The sequence below is a fragment of the Panthera pardus genome, unplaced genomic scaffold (genome assembly GCF_024362965.1).
Source record: "Panthera pardus isolate Hobbes unplaced genomic scaffold, ASM2436296v1 HiC_scaffold_20, whole genome shotgun sequence".
Taxonomy (NCBI): domain Eukaryota; kingdom Metazoa; phylum Chordata; class Mammalia; order Carnivora; family Felidae; genus Panthera; species Panthera pardus.
In genome coordinates this window covers 56818503-56833826 of record NW_026526766.1, presented here as the reverse complement: position 1 = coordinate 56833826, position 15324 = coordinate 56818503, and the positions used below count along the sequence as shown (strand labels likewise).

Here is a 15324-nt window from a genome sequence, read left to right as displayed (position 1 = left end):
TATTGTTACTATTGCACTATAGCAATAGTGATAGATTAAAAACAATTTTAGGAGATAGAATCCAGAGGTTTTAGAATTTTGATGTTGGAAGTCAAAGGGCAGTAGTAATTAAGAAAGAAAAGTTTAAGCTGATTCCTAAATTTGTGTGGACAACTGCATTTAAAATTGTTCCATTTACTAAAATAGGGAATATAGGAAGATAGACATATTTGGTGGAGATGTTGTTGATTTGGAAGAAGGAAGCAGCTGAAAATGGATCTGAAATTCAGGAAAAGGTATGATCTGGAAAAAGAAATGGAGTCCTTAACCCAGAAGAACTGGTTAAGGTCACAGGTTTGGATGAGATCATCTAGGGAGAATGAACAGAGTAGGAATGGTAAGGAGGCCATTCTCAAACCTCATTCCTCACTGTATTTCTTCTCTCCACCTATAATGAACTTCTTGTAATTCCTTGAATGTTCTATTGTCTGCTGCATCTCAGCACCATAGCACATGCCCTACCAGAAATGCTCTTCCACCTCTCCTGTATTTCAAGACTCAGTTCAAGTGTCAACTCTTCAATGGCTTCCCTCACATGCCTCCCCTAAAAGACAGATGGTCTCATAATTCCCTGTTATTACTTCTACCATAGCACTTATCATATTATATTGTAATTGTTTGTTTACTGGTCTCTCCTTCCTACTGGACTGAGTTCCCCAAGCACAGAGGCCTCATCTTACTCCATCTTTGTGTTCTCAGCACCTAACACAATATATGACCCATAGAAGAAACTCAATAAAAATTTGTAGAATAAATGAAGCGTGTCCAGGGTAATAGTCACCTTCTGCTTACAGCTCTAGTGGCAGCCTCACCAACATACAAACAACAAACTCTTACATACTAGTATATACAAACTCTTCATAGTAGGCAAAATTTTCTGGCATAGGAGTCTTGCTCAACTCCAGACACAGCTGCTTTTTCTACAGTTTAGTGCCTTCTTCAACATCCAGGCCAATCTATGAAAGCTTGTCTATCAAACACATATACATAAGCACACATGCTGCATCTCCTCAGGCCTGTGATGTTTGGGCAAGTTTGTCCTGGTATACCCTCTCATGCCTTTTGCCCTTCTTATCTCTGAACTCTGGGAGAGACAGGTAAGTATCATCTCCCTGAATTACTGATAAATATACTCCCTTTATACATATATTTTCTTTGCCTTGGGGCATAGACCCACCTCACCTCAGCTCAGAGAGGAAAGCAACAAATCACTGCATACTACCCCACTTAAGGACCTATTTACCCTGTCAGTGTGCCTTCATTAGCCTCCCCAAGAATTAAAAGCCACTTCCCAAAGCCCCAGGGGAGCCTCACGTCATGGCCTGATATATGGACTCGATGCCATAGCGCATGGCAAATTCATCCACAATTTCTTGGGCAGTCTCATCAAAGTACACCTTCCATGCATCATCTCCTCGAGCCTCAGGAATCAGGACTCCTCCACTACCCTGAATGTCTGTGAGGTAATGGAAAAGGTTCTGCAGGAGACAGAGCAAAGGAAATAGTTAAATACATATTAAAAATAAAACCAAAATCTGGTGGTAAAGTCCAGGAGAATATGAATAGGGTTCCAAAGAAATTCTGTCAAATCATCGCTAGTTCCTTGTGTGGCCCAATAGGCCTTCACATGAGTGAAAGAGAACAAAGGCTGGGACTATTACTTGGGCTGTCCAGGGTAGCATGGTGAATAAAAACCAGGCCCCAAATCTTCAACCATCCCGCAATCCCATTTATTGTCAAAGGCTTTCCCAGCACTGCTTTCTGACACCCCATCTACCAAAGGCTGGCTCACCTCATGGAGACACGTATATTGCACATGATACGGTGCTACCTTCTCCTCCCCCTTGATCTCCACACTGATTTGTAGTCGGATAGCCCCTGAGACAGCTGATTTATCTGTCCTCTTCTCTAGGAAGAAAAGAAGACCAGAGATTGACACCAATGCAACTACAGATAGCGCAGACAGCCCCCATCCTGGCTTAATCCAAGGAAAAAGAGGCACTAATCCAAAGTTCACATAACAGAGTGAACTCACTCCAGCGACCACATAGTCTACAAATACCCCCAAATATTCCCAATATTAATTTCTTTTTATTTATTTATTTTTATTTTTTGGTTTTTTTTCCAATATTAATTTCATTAAGAGAATAGGGAGCTAAAACCATTAGAGATGAGCATGAAGATTAAAGGGCCTCCTGAAATCTGAAGAATGGCTGAACAGCCAGACTGAGTTCCAGCCACTTCCACTCCTCTGTCCCCCATCTCTACTCATCGTCAGTTCTCTGCAGGTAAGACAGGCTCTGTATGCTTTAGGGATTGAGTGATGGTTTTGGTAGGCAGGATTTTCCCCCAGATTTCCCATTCATGCTCTCCCTTCCCAGAAAATTTCTCTGGTCCTGTTTCCTCACCCAAGTTGTACCAGACGTCCATCTCGCCACTCAGTGTCCGAACCTCAATAATGGTTTGACCAAGGAAATCATCAGACTCTCGTTTAAGCCGCTGTTTTACTCTTGACTTGATGTCATCATCTTCATCCCATACACGTACCTTGATGCGGTCAGAAGAGTTGTGGCACTCACTGTGAGAGAAATAGGCAGGCTCTGTTAGGTACCAACCAAGCAGCACTCATTCTTATTACTTCCAATTCCCTCCCAAAGCTCCATCAACTGTACTTGAAACCTTGTAGATGAAATGAAGGAGTCAGGGAACAGTGGGTGTCAGCCTGGGTGGCTCTACATACCATTATCATACCATTCCTTATTGCCTTGACACAAAAAGTGGGGAGACAGAAGAGTAATTAGAGACCATTCTGATTTCCTGTGCAGCTAGCTGTATCAACAACACTAACAGGAAAACACCTGGACAAATGCTACAGAGCCACAGGAAATGACTGCTAGTTCCCTTCCCAGAGTCAGTAAAGGTGTCAATGTTCATGGTATGTCCATCTGGTCATATCTGCTTAGCTTTCCATCTAGCTCCCCCCATCCATCTAGGTATGTGCTTGGTGAACTTCAATCATTCTTTAAAACCCAGGTGATCTGTCATTTTGCTCTATGAGGTTTGCTTTGGAAAAGGGAGTTTGGTCAGATCCCCCCTCACGCTCTCCTTCCCTCACAGTTGCTTAGTGGGTCCTATTGCCTCATACAAGAGTTGTACTTGACTGAATTTGCTACTTCTTTCTCTGTGTTCTCATACTATTTTTGCACACTCCATTAAAATATTATAGTATAACTGTTGGTCTACTGAAAAACAGCCAAACCAACAAGGAGCTTCTTGAAGGCAGAGACTGTCTTACACATTTTAGATACACAATATCATCTACAGTGTCTTGTATAGAATAGGGGCTTAATAAATCATTTCCTAAATGGATGAGAGCAGGCAAAATTGACTACAGAGTCAATTCATTTAAAATTCATCATAAGAAGAATTCAAGCAGGAACCTCTCAGATTCTCAAAGGAATAGGTGCTTCCCCCAGTAACTATTGCCTCTGGACTCGAGGCCAATTTTACTAGGCCTCAATCCCTTTCCACGTGAGTTCTCCAAGGAGCCAACGGAAGAAGATCTCTATATAACCAGCCTGTTCATTAGGTAATTCAGATTCTAAGTCCTGGTATAAGGTGTGTGACAAAGCACCTGGATTCTCCACACTTTAGTCTGTGTCCTAGACTAGAGCTTGACATTTTTTCAACAACCATCTTGTACTGTCTTATGAAATAGTCTGTAAGAAAGTAAGACAATGGAAAAAGGAGTGGGGGTGGAAGCTGAGAAAGAAAAAAAAGCAGAGCTTTTTAAGGGAAACAGAAACTTTTCCAGATCCCAGATTTCTATCTTCAAGCCAGAATTACCCAGTTGGAGGACACGGACATTGCTTCCCAACTCTCCAGAAGAGTCTAATCCTTCCTAGGCAGGATAGCAAGGCTGAAAGGTACACAACAGGGTGGCCAGTTCCTGGATGTCACTGAGCAGTAGTAAAATCTTTCTAACGCTAGAAAAAGCAGTATGGAGTTCCCAGGAGCCCCTGATACAATAGCCCATGAGAAGAAACCCAGAAAATAAATGACTGCTGCCCAACTGAATCCTATGAGAAATAGGCTTCTCCAGTACCTCTGGCCCATCCCTTTTTGTTGAAAGAATTTTTATTTATTTAAAGTAATCTCTACACCCAATGTGGGGCTCGAAATTATGACCCCAAGATCAAAAGTTGCATGCTCCACTAACAGAGCCAACCAGGTGCCCTGCCTCATCCCTCTTAGGGTCCAAGCCAAGGATAATAAGACTTAATGCTGCTTCTAAAATACACATAGTCCCAGGTAAGACAAAACCCTCTGTTACTTACAAATGGAACTTCTCTTCCCAAACAGGGTTCAGATTCCCAAAAATAGTCTTGGTACGCTTCTTGGTTTTGCCCACTTGCACAGTCACGTAAGGGTCACTGGATCCTGTCTTGTCCTTGGCTTGTAGGCCCTGGGCACACACCACTGCAACCCAAATATAAAGGATGAGGCTTCAGAGTATGCTCTAGAAGTCACAAGTCTTCCATAGTACTACTCATATGCTCTCCATCTTAGAGCAGCCTCCATCTGCTCCTTGAACAGGAACACGAATCTTCTCACTCTTCCATATCTATGCTTAGCCCTGGGCTGCCAGTCTTTCTCTGAAAGGCTGGCCCAAGAATCCCACCTCCTCACCAGTGCCTTAACTGACCACCTTCCCCTACATTGATATATACGTGCTTCAGCCACACCCACTCAGCTAGTAAAGCACTAGCTTATTTCCTGATCTCCTACTATACCATTGCCCCCTACCCCCCTAGCTCTTATAATATCAAACTGTTAACCAAGTCTATAACATCAGATTGTTACCAAATCCTTCATTATCATTCATATCATTTGTAGGTGCTGGTCTTGCTCTCCCAACACCCAATGGCACCAGGCTCTAGGAGAGGAGGAGTGATGAACAGTAAGGCCCTCCTTCCCTCAATTCTACCTTCTTTCTCTCCAGCCCCCTGCTCCCTCAAACTCAGGATGCTTCTTCCCCAGGTTCCTCACCATAGTCTAGGCCTTCCTGTCCCCTCAAACCTTGGCCTACTCACCAGTGATGGTAATCTTGGCCGACCATTTGGAGGTGCCATCCAGTACACTCTGCTTCACTGTTTTCATCTGTTGCACATGGGCCACTTTGCTCACAGTAAAGACATCCCGGATAACTTCAAAGATCTCTGGCTTATTCCGCTCTCGGATCTTCATGCGGTCCTTCATGGCCATGATTATATTCTGGGTCCGGTCCTCAGCTCCATGTTTAGAACTCTTTTCTGCAGCCCCTGAAGGATCGCCAGAAATAGAAAGATAACCAATAGGCAACCCACCAGACAAAGGGTCAGGCTGAAGAATGCAGTTTAACAGAGGTCACTGAGAAGTGGAAGAAGCTTAAGACTGGGATAGCTCTCGGAAGAGTTCACCAATATGGGACCTGCTGAAGTTTAACGCTTGGCCAGTGGAATTTAAAATGCAACTCAAAGGGCAGCACAATCTTGGTAATTATTATGGGAGTTTATTATACTATTTCCTGAATTTTTCATAAAAAAAAGAAACAAACAAAAAAGTTTAGCTCAGCCTGCAGATGACCTTGTCTTTCTTCTACCCTAGGTGGTGGTTGAGAGTTACCCTTCAAGTTTAAGGCAAAAATATCCCCAATGGGTATTGCAGTTATCAGGGAGGGTTGGTGGATGGGCATGACAACTCCACCAATCTCATCTGACTTCCAAACCATGACAGAGATCCCAGAATTCATCATGGCGCACACTGGATTCTGCCTCAGGGCTCTAATGCCTTTAGTCTCAGAAAATATGTAGTATGGTAAGAAAAACAGAGCAGACTCATCTGATGTATTTCATCATATGGGCTTGTCAGAAAGGGGCCAATCCTTCCTTTACTGGCTCTGCAGATTGGTTCTTGTCTCTATTCTCCAAAGACGTAGGTCTTTTCTACAAGACCTGGAGCAAAAATTAAGGCCAACATCTGAATCCTAACCCTGAAAAGATGGCAAGCAGATCTGTCCAGGGAAGGCCATAGAAGGGCATTTCATTCCACTCCTCACTTCACAGAAGCCTTAGGCAAAACATATTTTCTGATAAATGAAAATGACCTGGGTTGCATCCTAGTCTTGCCATTTAGCATATCCCATACACTGCTACTTTCTTGGACTGGGACCTCTGGAAGGCCCTTGAGGAAAGGATTGACACACTTGCTATGGAGCAGCATTTCAGAAAGTTTCCAGCAAGCAGCCTATGCAGCCTGCCTGGCTTCTAGTTCTTAGTAATTAAAGCAAGAGTCTGCTGGCACCTGTGCTTGAAACCCCTTATGATGGATTTGGGCAATCATCACCAGCATTCATCTTCAATCTTTTCAGAGCCCCATCTCTTCCACTGACTTGTTCTACCTGTTTCTTCATGTCTGCTATAGCCATGCCACTGGCACCAATCTAGGGCCCTCCAAACGAAGACATTTTAAGTGAACAATTAGTTGAGGCCTCTCTCCCTGGGCCCCATTTATGTCACATATCTTTCTTTGGGATAATGAAGTGCTTCTGAGTCTAAAGGTGACCCTTCTTTCTCCCCATAATCCTTGAAGTTTTCATTGCTATGACTTGGCTCTGAGTAAAATGTGGAAGACCTGAGGGGCAAGAAAATACATTCCCACATCCCTAAACCCTGCTCCCCCTGAGGTCCAGGCACAGTGGTTACAAGTCCTGCAGGAACAAAGCAAGGAGACAAGAACTTGGAGGGCTACTAACTCCTTCAGCAGAAACTTGTTGCTTTTCCTGCTCCTATTCTCCCCACTCCATGATGGTAGCACAAATCACGTATTTAGTCAGGGCCTGGGAGTCTGGCACATTCTCCTCTGGGACCTCTGCCTGATCCATTTGTCACTTCTGTTCCCAGCACTGTTGTCTAAAACCTGCATCTATAGGCAAGGAATAAATGCTGCCTTCCCTGGGTCCTAGAGTCTATACCTCAAGAGGTTCTTCTGTGAAGCCTGGAACCTCACAGAACTCTCTCTTCCCATTAGTTTTGGTCCCCAATTAATCATACTCTAGTCATTTGAGCGATATGGCCACTGCAGTGTGTACATTACTCAAGCACAGCTTCTGGGATCATCTGAATCCTGGAAGAGATTCTAGTTCTGCCAGAGGGCCACAGAAAGCTCGAATTTGTTTTCCTAAAGGTGCTTAAGACAGTGTGTTGTAAGACCTGTTATTTGGAAAGGCAATGCCCCTTGACTCAGGACCCTAGTTTCTTTGAAAAAGAAATAACTTCATAATCAGGTAGACTAGAGGAATGATAGTTGAGCCATCCTAGCTCTTTGTTGCAAGACTATTTGGGAGAGGGCCTGCTGCCCCTGCTCTATACCCCTCATCCCACAGGGACACTCACGTTGCAGGCAGTCGGCGTTGAGCAGATCCTGGCACTTCTCATGGCACTTGACTCCACACTCACTGCAGCGCATGCCCTGCCGGGCAATGCCCCAGAGCAGACCTTCACACTCATAGCAGTAGGTAGGGGTAGTGGCCGTCCAGACCTCAAAGTTGTGGGGTGTGGTACACGAGATGGGGTAGATTAAGGCCTGCAGGGTTTTCTTATACACATGGGATTTCTGAAAGACACATACCCCATCACCCGCCAGCAACTTTAGGTCTCTAAGAGATACCAGAACTGAGATCCCTGCAGGGTAATCAAGACCCTGGTTTCTCCTCTGGCAATAAAGGAAATACTCTAGCCTGGCCCAGCCCACAGCCAAGAAGCCCCTGGAAGAAAGAAGCCCCTCAATGTCATGTGCTCCTGGTCATCCAAGAGAGATCTGACCCAAATGCTACATCTGAACCTTTTCCCAGCATTCAAGCTTTCTAGGAAAACAGAGGGTACTAGGCCCACCATAAAACCCTGAGTTCAGTGGTCACATACTCCAATATAAGACTTGGGCTTACCTCTGTTCTGACCCCTTGCCTCTTTTAGTATGGAAAACTCAGACACAAAGCTATTTATCTGTTTCATTAACAATGTGTGCCTAACACTCATGAATTCTCAGTTAGAGTGGCTACCAGTCTTTAGGCCAGTGAACTCATGACAGCCCGTGGGTCACTTACCAGCTCTTCATCTTTGAGAGATGTGCGTGTAGCCATTGCAGAAGTAATCCCTGCCTTCCGGGACTGGACCAATGACTATGAGAGAAGACCGGCTGTCAGCCCTGGCTACTGCCAAGGGCTGGCAAATTCCTGGCAAAGGAGTTTCAGTGACCAAAGTGATTTGACTGCTTGACTTACTACCTTCTGATTTTACTGTCATTCACAGGAACCACCCATGGGTAATAGGTGATAAGAGTACCAAACAAACTGAGGGTTGACAGACGATGGGGGAGAGGGGAAAGTGGGTGACAGGCATTGAGGAGGGCACTTGTTGGGATGAGCACTCGATGTTGTATGGAAGCCAATTTGACAATAAATTATATTAAAAAAAAAAAAGATCCAAAACACAAGGCCCTTAGGAGACTATTCTAACAATGTCAGAATGACACTTCTCTTAGGGTACCTATCATGCAAAGACTCTCTCTTTCCTTCACTCTTTTTAGGTTTCCCACCCCTTGTGTATAGGAAGACAAAGGAAAATGACAAGTTTAGAATTATAGTAGGAAATACATCATTAAGAATAGAATAAACTATGACATAGCCACATTTAAGAACCATCACTGAGGGGCGCCTGGGTGGCTCAGTCGGTTAAGCGTCAGACTTCGGCTCAGGTCATGATCTCATGGTCCGTGAGTTTGAGCCCCGCGTCAGGCTCTGTGCTGACAGCTCACAGCCTGGAGCCTGCTTCAGATTCTGTGTCTCCCTCTCTCTCTGACCCTCCCCCATTCATGCTCTGTCTCTCTCTGTCTCAAAAAATAAATAAACACACACAAAAAAAACAAAAAAACAAAAAACAAAAAAAACCATCACTGAGAACAATTTCATGCTATCCTTTATCCCTGGGTACCACCCCTTGCCCACACAGTCCCAGGTGGCTATAGAGGCCAGCAGCCCAAATGAGCAAGATACTCAGCTAAAGGGGCAACATAACCACAGTCAAATCAACCAGGGCAGGGGGTTAAGTCTGAGAGCTGGGACTGCTCTGCTAGCTAAGCCCTTGTGTAGAGGGGCCTCATGTTATCTGCCAAACCCAAGCTTTAAGAACAGCCCCTGGAGGGTGGACACTGGGTAGGCAGGAAGTGTATCAGCCTAAACAGGAAAAACAGTTGGGAAGGGCCCGGGTGGTTTGAGATTCTTAAAGAGGATGGAAAGGGGCTCTGGAAACACTCACCATAGCCTGTGCAGAGGAGAGCAGAGAAAGGAACAACAGGATGTTAAAGCCACCCCCAAAAGCATGAAAAAACTAGCAGAGGCAACTGGGAGGTAGTCTTCCCAGTAGTCTGATCCATGTAGGGTACAACATCCCAACCCCCTCTGCCTCTATCCACTAAAAATTATCTTCAATCCAGCCAGCTATCCAGCACCTAGAGCTTCTACTCTAAGGAGAGTTGTGCCAGAAAATGAAATATAGGCAAGGTTAAAATATGGAGGATGAAAGTAAGACATGACTAAGATACTGCTATCCAACTAGTTAAGCAAAGAAGAGCTGGTGTACAAAAAGGTGGGGTGGGGTAGAAGCAGAGAAAAAGTATGAAAAGAAAAAAGAGATGCAAGATAATGAAATAAAGTAATAAAGAAGAGATGACATCAAAACTCATCTTTATCCAACCAGCTTGATGGTAAAAAGAGAGGTATATTAGAAAGGAGGAAAAAGAGAAAGGAAAAGATACACAAGCAGTAGGAAAGAAAGGAAGGAAAGAAAAAAAAAAAACAACAAGAGAAAATGGCAGAGGATATTTCCATTCAGCCAACTAAGGAGAGAGACACTGGTAGAGGGGAAAAAAGCAGGAAATGAAGGAGAAATGGGAAAAGGAGTGCATAGAAAAAGCAAAATAGACTGAATGGGGGGTGGGGACAGAAAACAGGAGCAGAAAATGGTACTAAGAAAAGGGGTTCAAGTCTTACTGAACTTCTAGCTTTTGAGCTCTAGGATTGTGGGGGACCCTGGCCCCCACTTCACCCCTCACTACCCACTAGGCTATGCAAAATTCCTTGAGTTGATCCTGCCACAGGAGGTATAATCCAAGATGGGAGCTTCCAGTCATCCTGGAGGTCCTGAGATCAGCTTTAACTCTTAAGCCTGTTTCAATTCAATTCTACAATTTTTTTATCATTACCTCTCAGTGCCAGACTCTGAGTTAAGTACTAGGGACACAAAAATACTCCAGCAAGTCTATGTCTTGGGAGGAGACCATCACTTTATCTTTAAGGAGTAGCATCAGTGGTGCTCATTGCTAAACTCAATGATATAGGTCAGGGCTAGAGGCAATTTCCATTCCAGGTCATCAAAAGAGGCTACAGAGAAACCCAGAGGAATAAGATACCTAGAAGACAACTCTGGTTTGAGATAACCCAGGTTTGAGGGCCCAACCTATAGTTCCAGGTAGGAGCTTTAGCTAATGAAGAACCTGGGGCTCTAATAAGGAAATAAGGTCCAACTAAGGTCTCATCACTAAGTCTCAGTAAAGCTTTAAATGATTGATCTTCAGACCAATATCTGTCACTAAATGGACCACTACCAGTCCTGATAATATGCCATGGCCTAATGGGAGATACCCAAACCCTATAGCCTAAGTCTTCAAAGAGTCACTCACCAGATCACTGACAAGTGGCAGTGGCTTCTTTCTACGTAGATCTGGCATGCTGTCAATGCCATAGAGCCCTCCAGCTGGCCTAAGGGGAGAAGAAAATATGTCAAGACTTGTTATGGCAGGTTCAGTGTTCTATTCTCCTTGCTCACCCTCTCCCCAGAGGAAGATGAACTGATTTCCACCATGTGCCTTTGAGAGGGGTAAGGAAGACACAAAGTGAGAGAAATAAAACCATGGAATGATGAGCAATGGAATCTGCTCTCGGGGTGCCCCTCCATGTTTCCTTCTATAATTTCAGCCAAAAACAGAGAGATCTTTTATCCCACAAGGACACTTCAAGGCACCTCTGTTTACTTGAAGGCCCTTGTGCTGCATAATGCAAGGAGGGAATTGGTAGTTAAGAGGGCCCCTCCCTAGACTCAGGCCACAGACTCTGCTCCCCAAAGATAAGTGTTTCCTGGCCTGTGCTAGAACAGAGCCCACAGGAATGGCTCTACAGAAGAGCTGCTGCCTACGTGAGAAAGACTGCTAATGATATGTAGAAGGAGACTTTCTCCATCCTGAGTAAAAGAGTCACCACTTCTGTCCATTCAAGCATCCTGAAGAAAAAGGTCTCCATGGAGAGGAGCTTGCATAACCAAGTGGAGGGAGGATAAGTGGGATAGGAGACTTCCAAATAACCATTTAGAGGGGGAAAGAAACAAAATTTAGGAAGGAAACAATAAAAGGACTCTGAAAGTCTAGCCTAGCCCTGTGGATACATCAGCAGGGACCAGGAAAAAAAAATTACAGTTGGAGCAACTGGAGATTTCTAAAACTTTTATACCATTTCTATGCATTCTGTTGTTCTTTGCCATTTCTTCCATAATTATATGAATAAAATTACAGAGAACATCCTGGAACACCATTCTCACAATGAGATAACCCGGGTTTTAGACCCAACTTTTCTACTAACTCACTCTATGTCCTTTGCCAAAATTCCTTCCTTTCTTTGGGTCTTGACGCCAATTCTATAAAACAAGGGGAATGAACTACAAAATTTTTCCAACCTTTTAGGAGTTGTCATTCCGAACCTCAAAGAAAAGAACTCATATACTTGGCTTTAATGAAAAGAAGGAGATGGGGAAGGTGGTAAGATAGTTACATGGTACACCATAACCGATCTAAAAAGAGACATGCTGCAGAAAAATAAGTACTGCCAGCAAGCTATATAGGTAAAGAATGGAGCCATAAATTAGATCAAGGCCAAGAGTTGGAACAGACAAGCTGCTATGTTGATTTCTAATAAACTAGCTTCCTGAGCACAGGAAATGAACTTTGCTTTCAATGAGACTACCAGAGCTAGGGAAGTTCTCAACTTGTGACAACTTCTAAGGACTAAGCTGAAGGAAAGATGACAGGAAGGCGTTTAGAAAATCAGTGCATGGCCCCATTTAAAAATAGCTTAGATATGTTCCATTATCATGTATGTATTTTATAATCATTAGAAAAAAAAGCTAAAGTCCTGAGGAAGGGCTTGTTGAAGTAGCAAGTTTGTGGCTAATTCTAAAAACTATACTATGCACCACTCAAGGTTCTTGCAACATAAATGAGCTTTAGACAAGAGAAGGATAGCTTATTCCCATGACCTATTAAAAACACACACACACACACACACAAAAATCACAAGGAAAAGGAGTATGTAAAAATTTAGTAGGTAACTTTATGATCTGTTCTTATTTCTTCCCTGATCATGAGGGAGAGAAGGCAGCCACTGGAAATTATTATGTCAGAAGAACATACGTCTTATGTCTTTTATGGGACAAGGAGAAAAGGAAGATCCTGAGAAATAATGGACAGTGTATGTGCCAGGGAGAGGTGGGGGAGGGCACTTAAACTCTTTTCTCTCTTGGGAATAGTCAGTTATAGACAGCAGTTGAGCAGCTGAAAATGACTCTTTGCTGCAGTCACATGGGTGTGAAACTCCCAAACAAGAAGCACAGACAGAACACACAGAGCTCCTAAGGGATGCTACTTATGTCTTGACAAGAGTAGAATGGAGTAAGTAGGTGACTCACAACAGCTGAAGCAGGACAGAGCCCAGAGAGTAATCTAATCAGCTACACTATCAACAATGGAATAAAAGAGAACTGTGTCAAATGCAGATATTTTTCTAGTTTCCTCTTTTATACCTAAAAGGGTTATCACTAACTATGATGCATTGAATCAAATTCTAGAGGCAAAGATAGGGAAGCCCCAAAGCTCCCTCCCCTGCTTCAGGGGAACCATGCTATAAAGCTCTGTCTTCTGTCTTTGAGGAGTCAATCTGCAAAGTTCTTCCCTCTCCTCAGAGAACCAACCAATCCCTATAGCAGAGCTTCTTCTTTCCCAGGACCCAACTTATGGAGTGTTTTCTACTGTTTCTCAGGGGGAAGCTAGAAGCAGCATGAGAGACTGTAAAATCCACAGAAACCTAGAAATCTTGTAGGGAATCACTTACCCTCCTGGGAGCCACTGGGGCAGAGAGGGGTTACCATCGTCTGGAATCTTTAAAAAGAGATAGAAAAAAAGTTAAATCCTAGAAAAGATGGGAGACAGCCATATTTCTTTGGTCAGGCAGTAAGCAGTAAAGTAGGAATCTCAGAGAAGAGTAGGTCACATACACAATGTGGTGACATAGCCAGACTGATGTCTAAGCAAATGCCCTGATGAGCCAGAGCAACAAGCAGGTTGCCAAAATGAGTGCTACTTTGTCTCCCTTCTCCCCAGTGAATAGGAAGGATATAAGGTCAAGCTCTAAGGCTAAGGTCCACTGGGAGTGTGAGAACTATCAGAACTTCTATCTCCCTCACACAATTCACTGGTATATATAACAGTAAGCCAAGGCCAAAAAAACAAAAAGATCCAGTTAGGCTTCCAGGCCCCGCTTAAGCAAAAGGACCACTTCATATAGAGTCTGGCCTTCTTCTAGTTATATTCCTAAATTCCCTTAGCTATCACAGAGTGGCGACTTGGTTCTTCTGGACTCCCATCTCATCTTGTGATTTGACTTTGTTCAGGCTTCCTTGAAGCCCTAACTCACAGACATTCTACATTTGATAAGGTCTCTATATATGACAAGAAAACCCAGGGCAGGTTGGATACTTAGATTATCATTCTGGTGCTGTTTATGAGCTCTACAATGAGAAGTTGAAAACTGAGGTACCAAATAATTCAAAGAAGAAACTGCCTGAAAACAGTTTTTAAATGTTTCTCCACAAACAAGCAAAAAACCGAAACAAAAACAAACAAAAAACCCAAAAACAAACATTAAAAAACACACACACAGAAAAAAAAAAAAACAAAGCAGTGTAGACAGAAAGTTCCAAAGCTTCTAGGGCTTTCTAGAGAACCAATGGTAAATGCTGTTTAGGCTCAAACAGAGCTAGTGCTAGCAGGTCTGGGGCTTTGTGCCCCCTTCTTGTCCCCTAAACTCCCCAAAACTTTCCTGCCTCCTAAAACCTGGGGTCCAGTTAACTATCCTGGACCAAATGTGCTCTAGGACAAGGGAGACAAAGTAAGGTATTTAACTTGTACAGGGGGTAAAGTTTTGGGAGGGCCCTGGCTGGGAGAAGTTATGGATAAAATTAGGTAAAACAGAGTAGAAAAGGGAGAGGTAGGACAGGCATGGTGTTGGGTAATGTAAAAGTGGGTAAGAATTACCCTGGGTCAGCAGTAAGGCTCAAGATGAACTTTGGATGTAAGACCCTTCTCAGACCGTTCTCAGGTTGTCTGGATTCTAAGTAAGCTTATCTGCCTATTGACTACAGCCCTTCACGAACCCATTTTACCTTATCTGGCTCTTGCCCTGGTTCTGTGGGTGAGATGATACTGGCAAAAGGACAGCCAGGCCCCAAAGGAAACCAGAAGTGGATAATGCAAGTCCCCTAAGGTTGCTTTTGAGGGGTAGCCTATCCCTAAATCCCCAGATCCTACCACACAGAACTTACCTTCCCTTTGGAAACAGTCACTGTACTGAGGAGATTTTTATTTCCTACCTAAAATTAGATGTTTGCCAGAAACCACTGACCTTAAGGAAACAAAGTCACAAAAAGTCTCTGGGAACCAGGGTTCAACAAACTCAGATCATACACATTTCCTGTGCTTAGAGGGGACAGTGGGTCTGCAGAAGCCTGCAGACAAAAGCATAGAGCATGCACACACAGGTACTGAAGGAGGGTTGTGAGAATGAGAGGTGGTCTAGATAAAGTACCTACAGCGGGTACATTCATAGACACAACTTATGCCTGAGAGAAACACAAGGTGATCATGGATCCTGCACACAGGGCGATAAAGCATGTGCGCACACCCATTCGAAAAAGGATATTCAGTGTTCACCCGGGCCTGAATCACAAGCAAAAGCAAACCCTCACGGTCTTCAAGAACCAGTGCACAGCATGATTTATACAATGCATTCACATGGCATGGGGGAACCACATCACAGGTCTACAGAAGCTTGTGTTCACAGAGAGACCAAGAAACCTGCTCAGAAGC

The 15324-nt window shown here is 43.8% G+C and overlaps 1 protein-coding gene across 9 annotated transcripts in view; it reads right to left on the bottom strand.

The window, feature by feature from the left end:
- The window catches only part of UNC13B (unc-13 homolog B), a 252575-nt gene that overhangs the window by 25124 nt on the left and 212127 nt on the right, over nt 1–15324 (bottom strand). For all 9 annotated transcript variants that reach the window (XM_053908073.1, XM_053908071.1, XM_053908072.1 and 6 more), the window contains 9 exons: nt 13292–13338; nt 10816–10894; nt 8183–8257; nt 7473–7692; nt 5133–5360; nt 4377–4518; nt 2448–2617; nt 1832–1947; nt 1354–1517 (listed from right to left, as the gene is read on the bottom strand). In XM_053908073.1, coding sequence (XP_053764048.1) covers nt 1354–1517; nt 1832–1947; nt 2448–2617; nt 4377–4518; nt 5133–5360; nt 7473–7692; nt 8183–8257; nt 10816–10894; nt 13292–13338 — 1241 coding nt within the window. The remainder of the gene's footprint in view (nt 1–1353; nt 1518–1831; nt 1948–2447; nt 2618–4376; nt 4519–5132; nt 5361–7472; nt 7693–8182; nt 8258–10815; nt 10895–13291; nt 13339–15324) is intronic.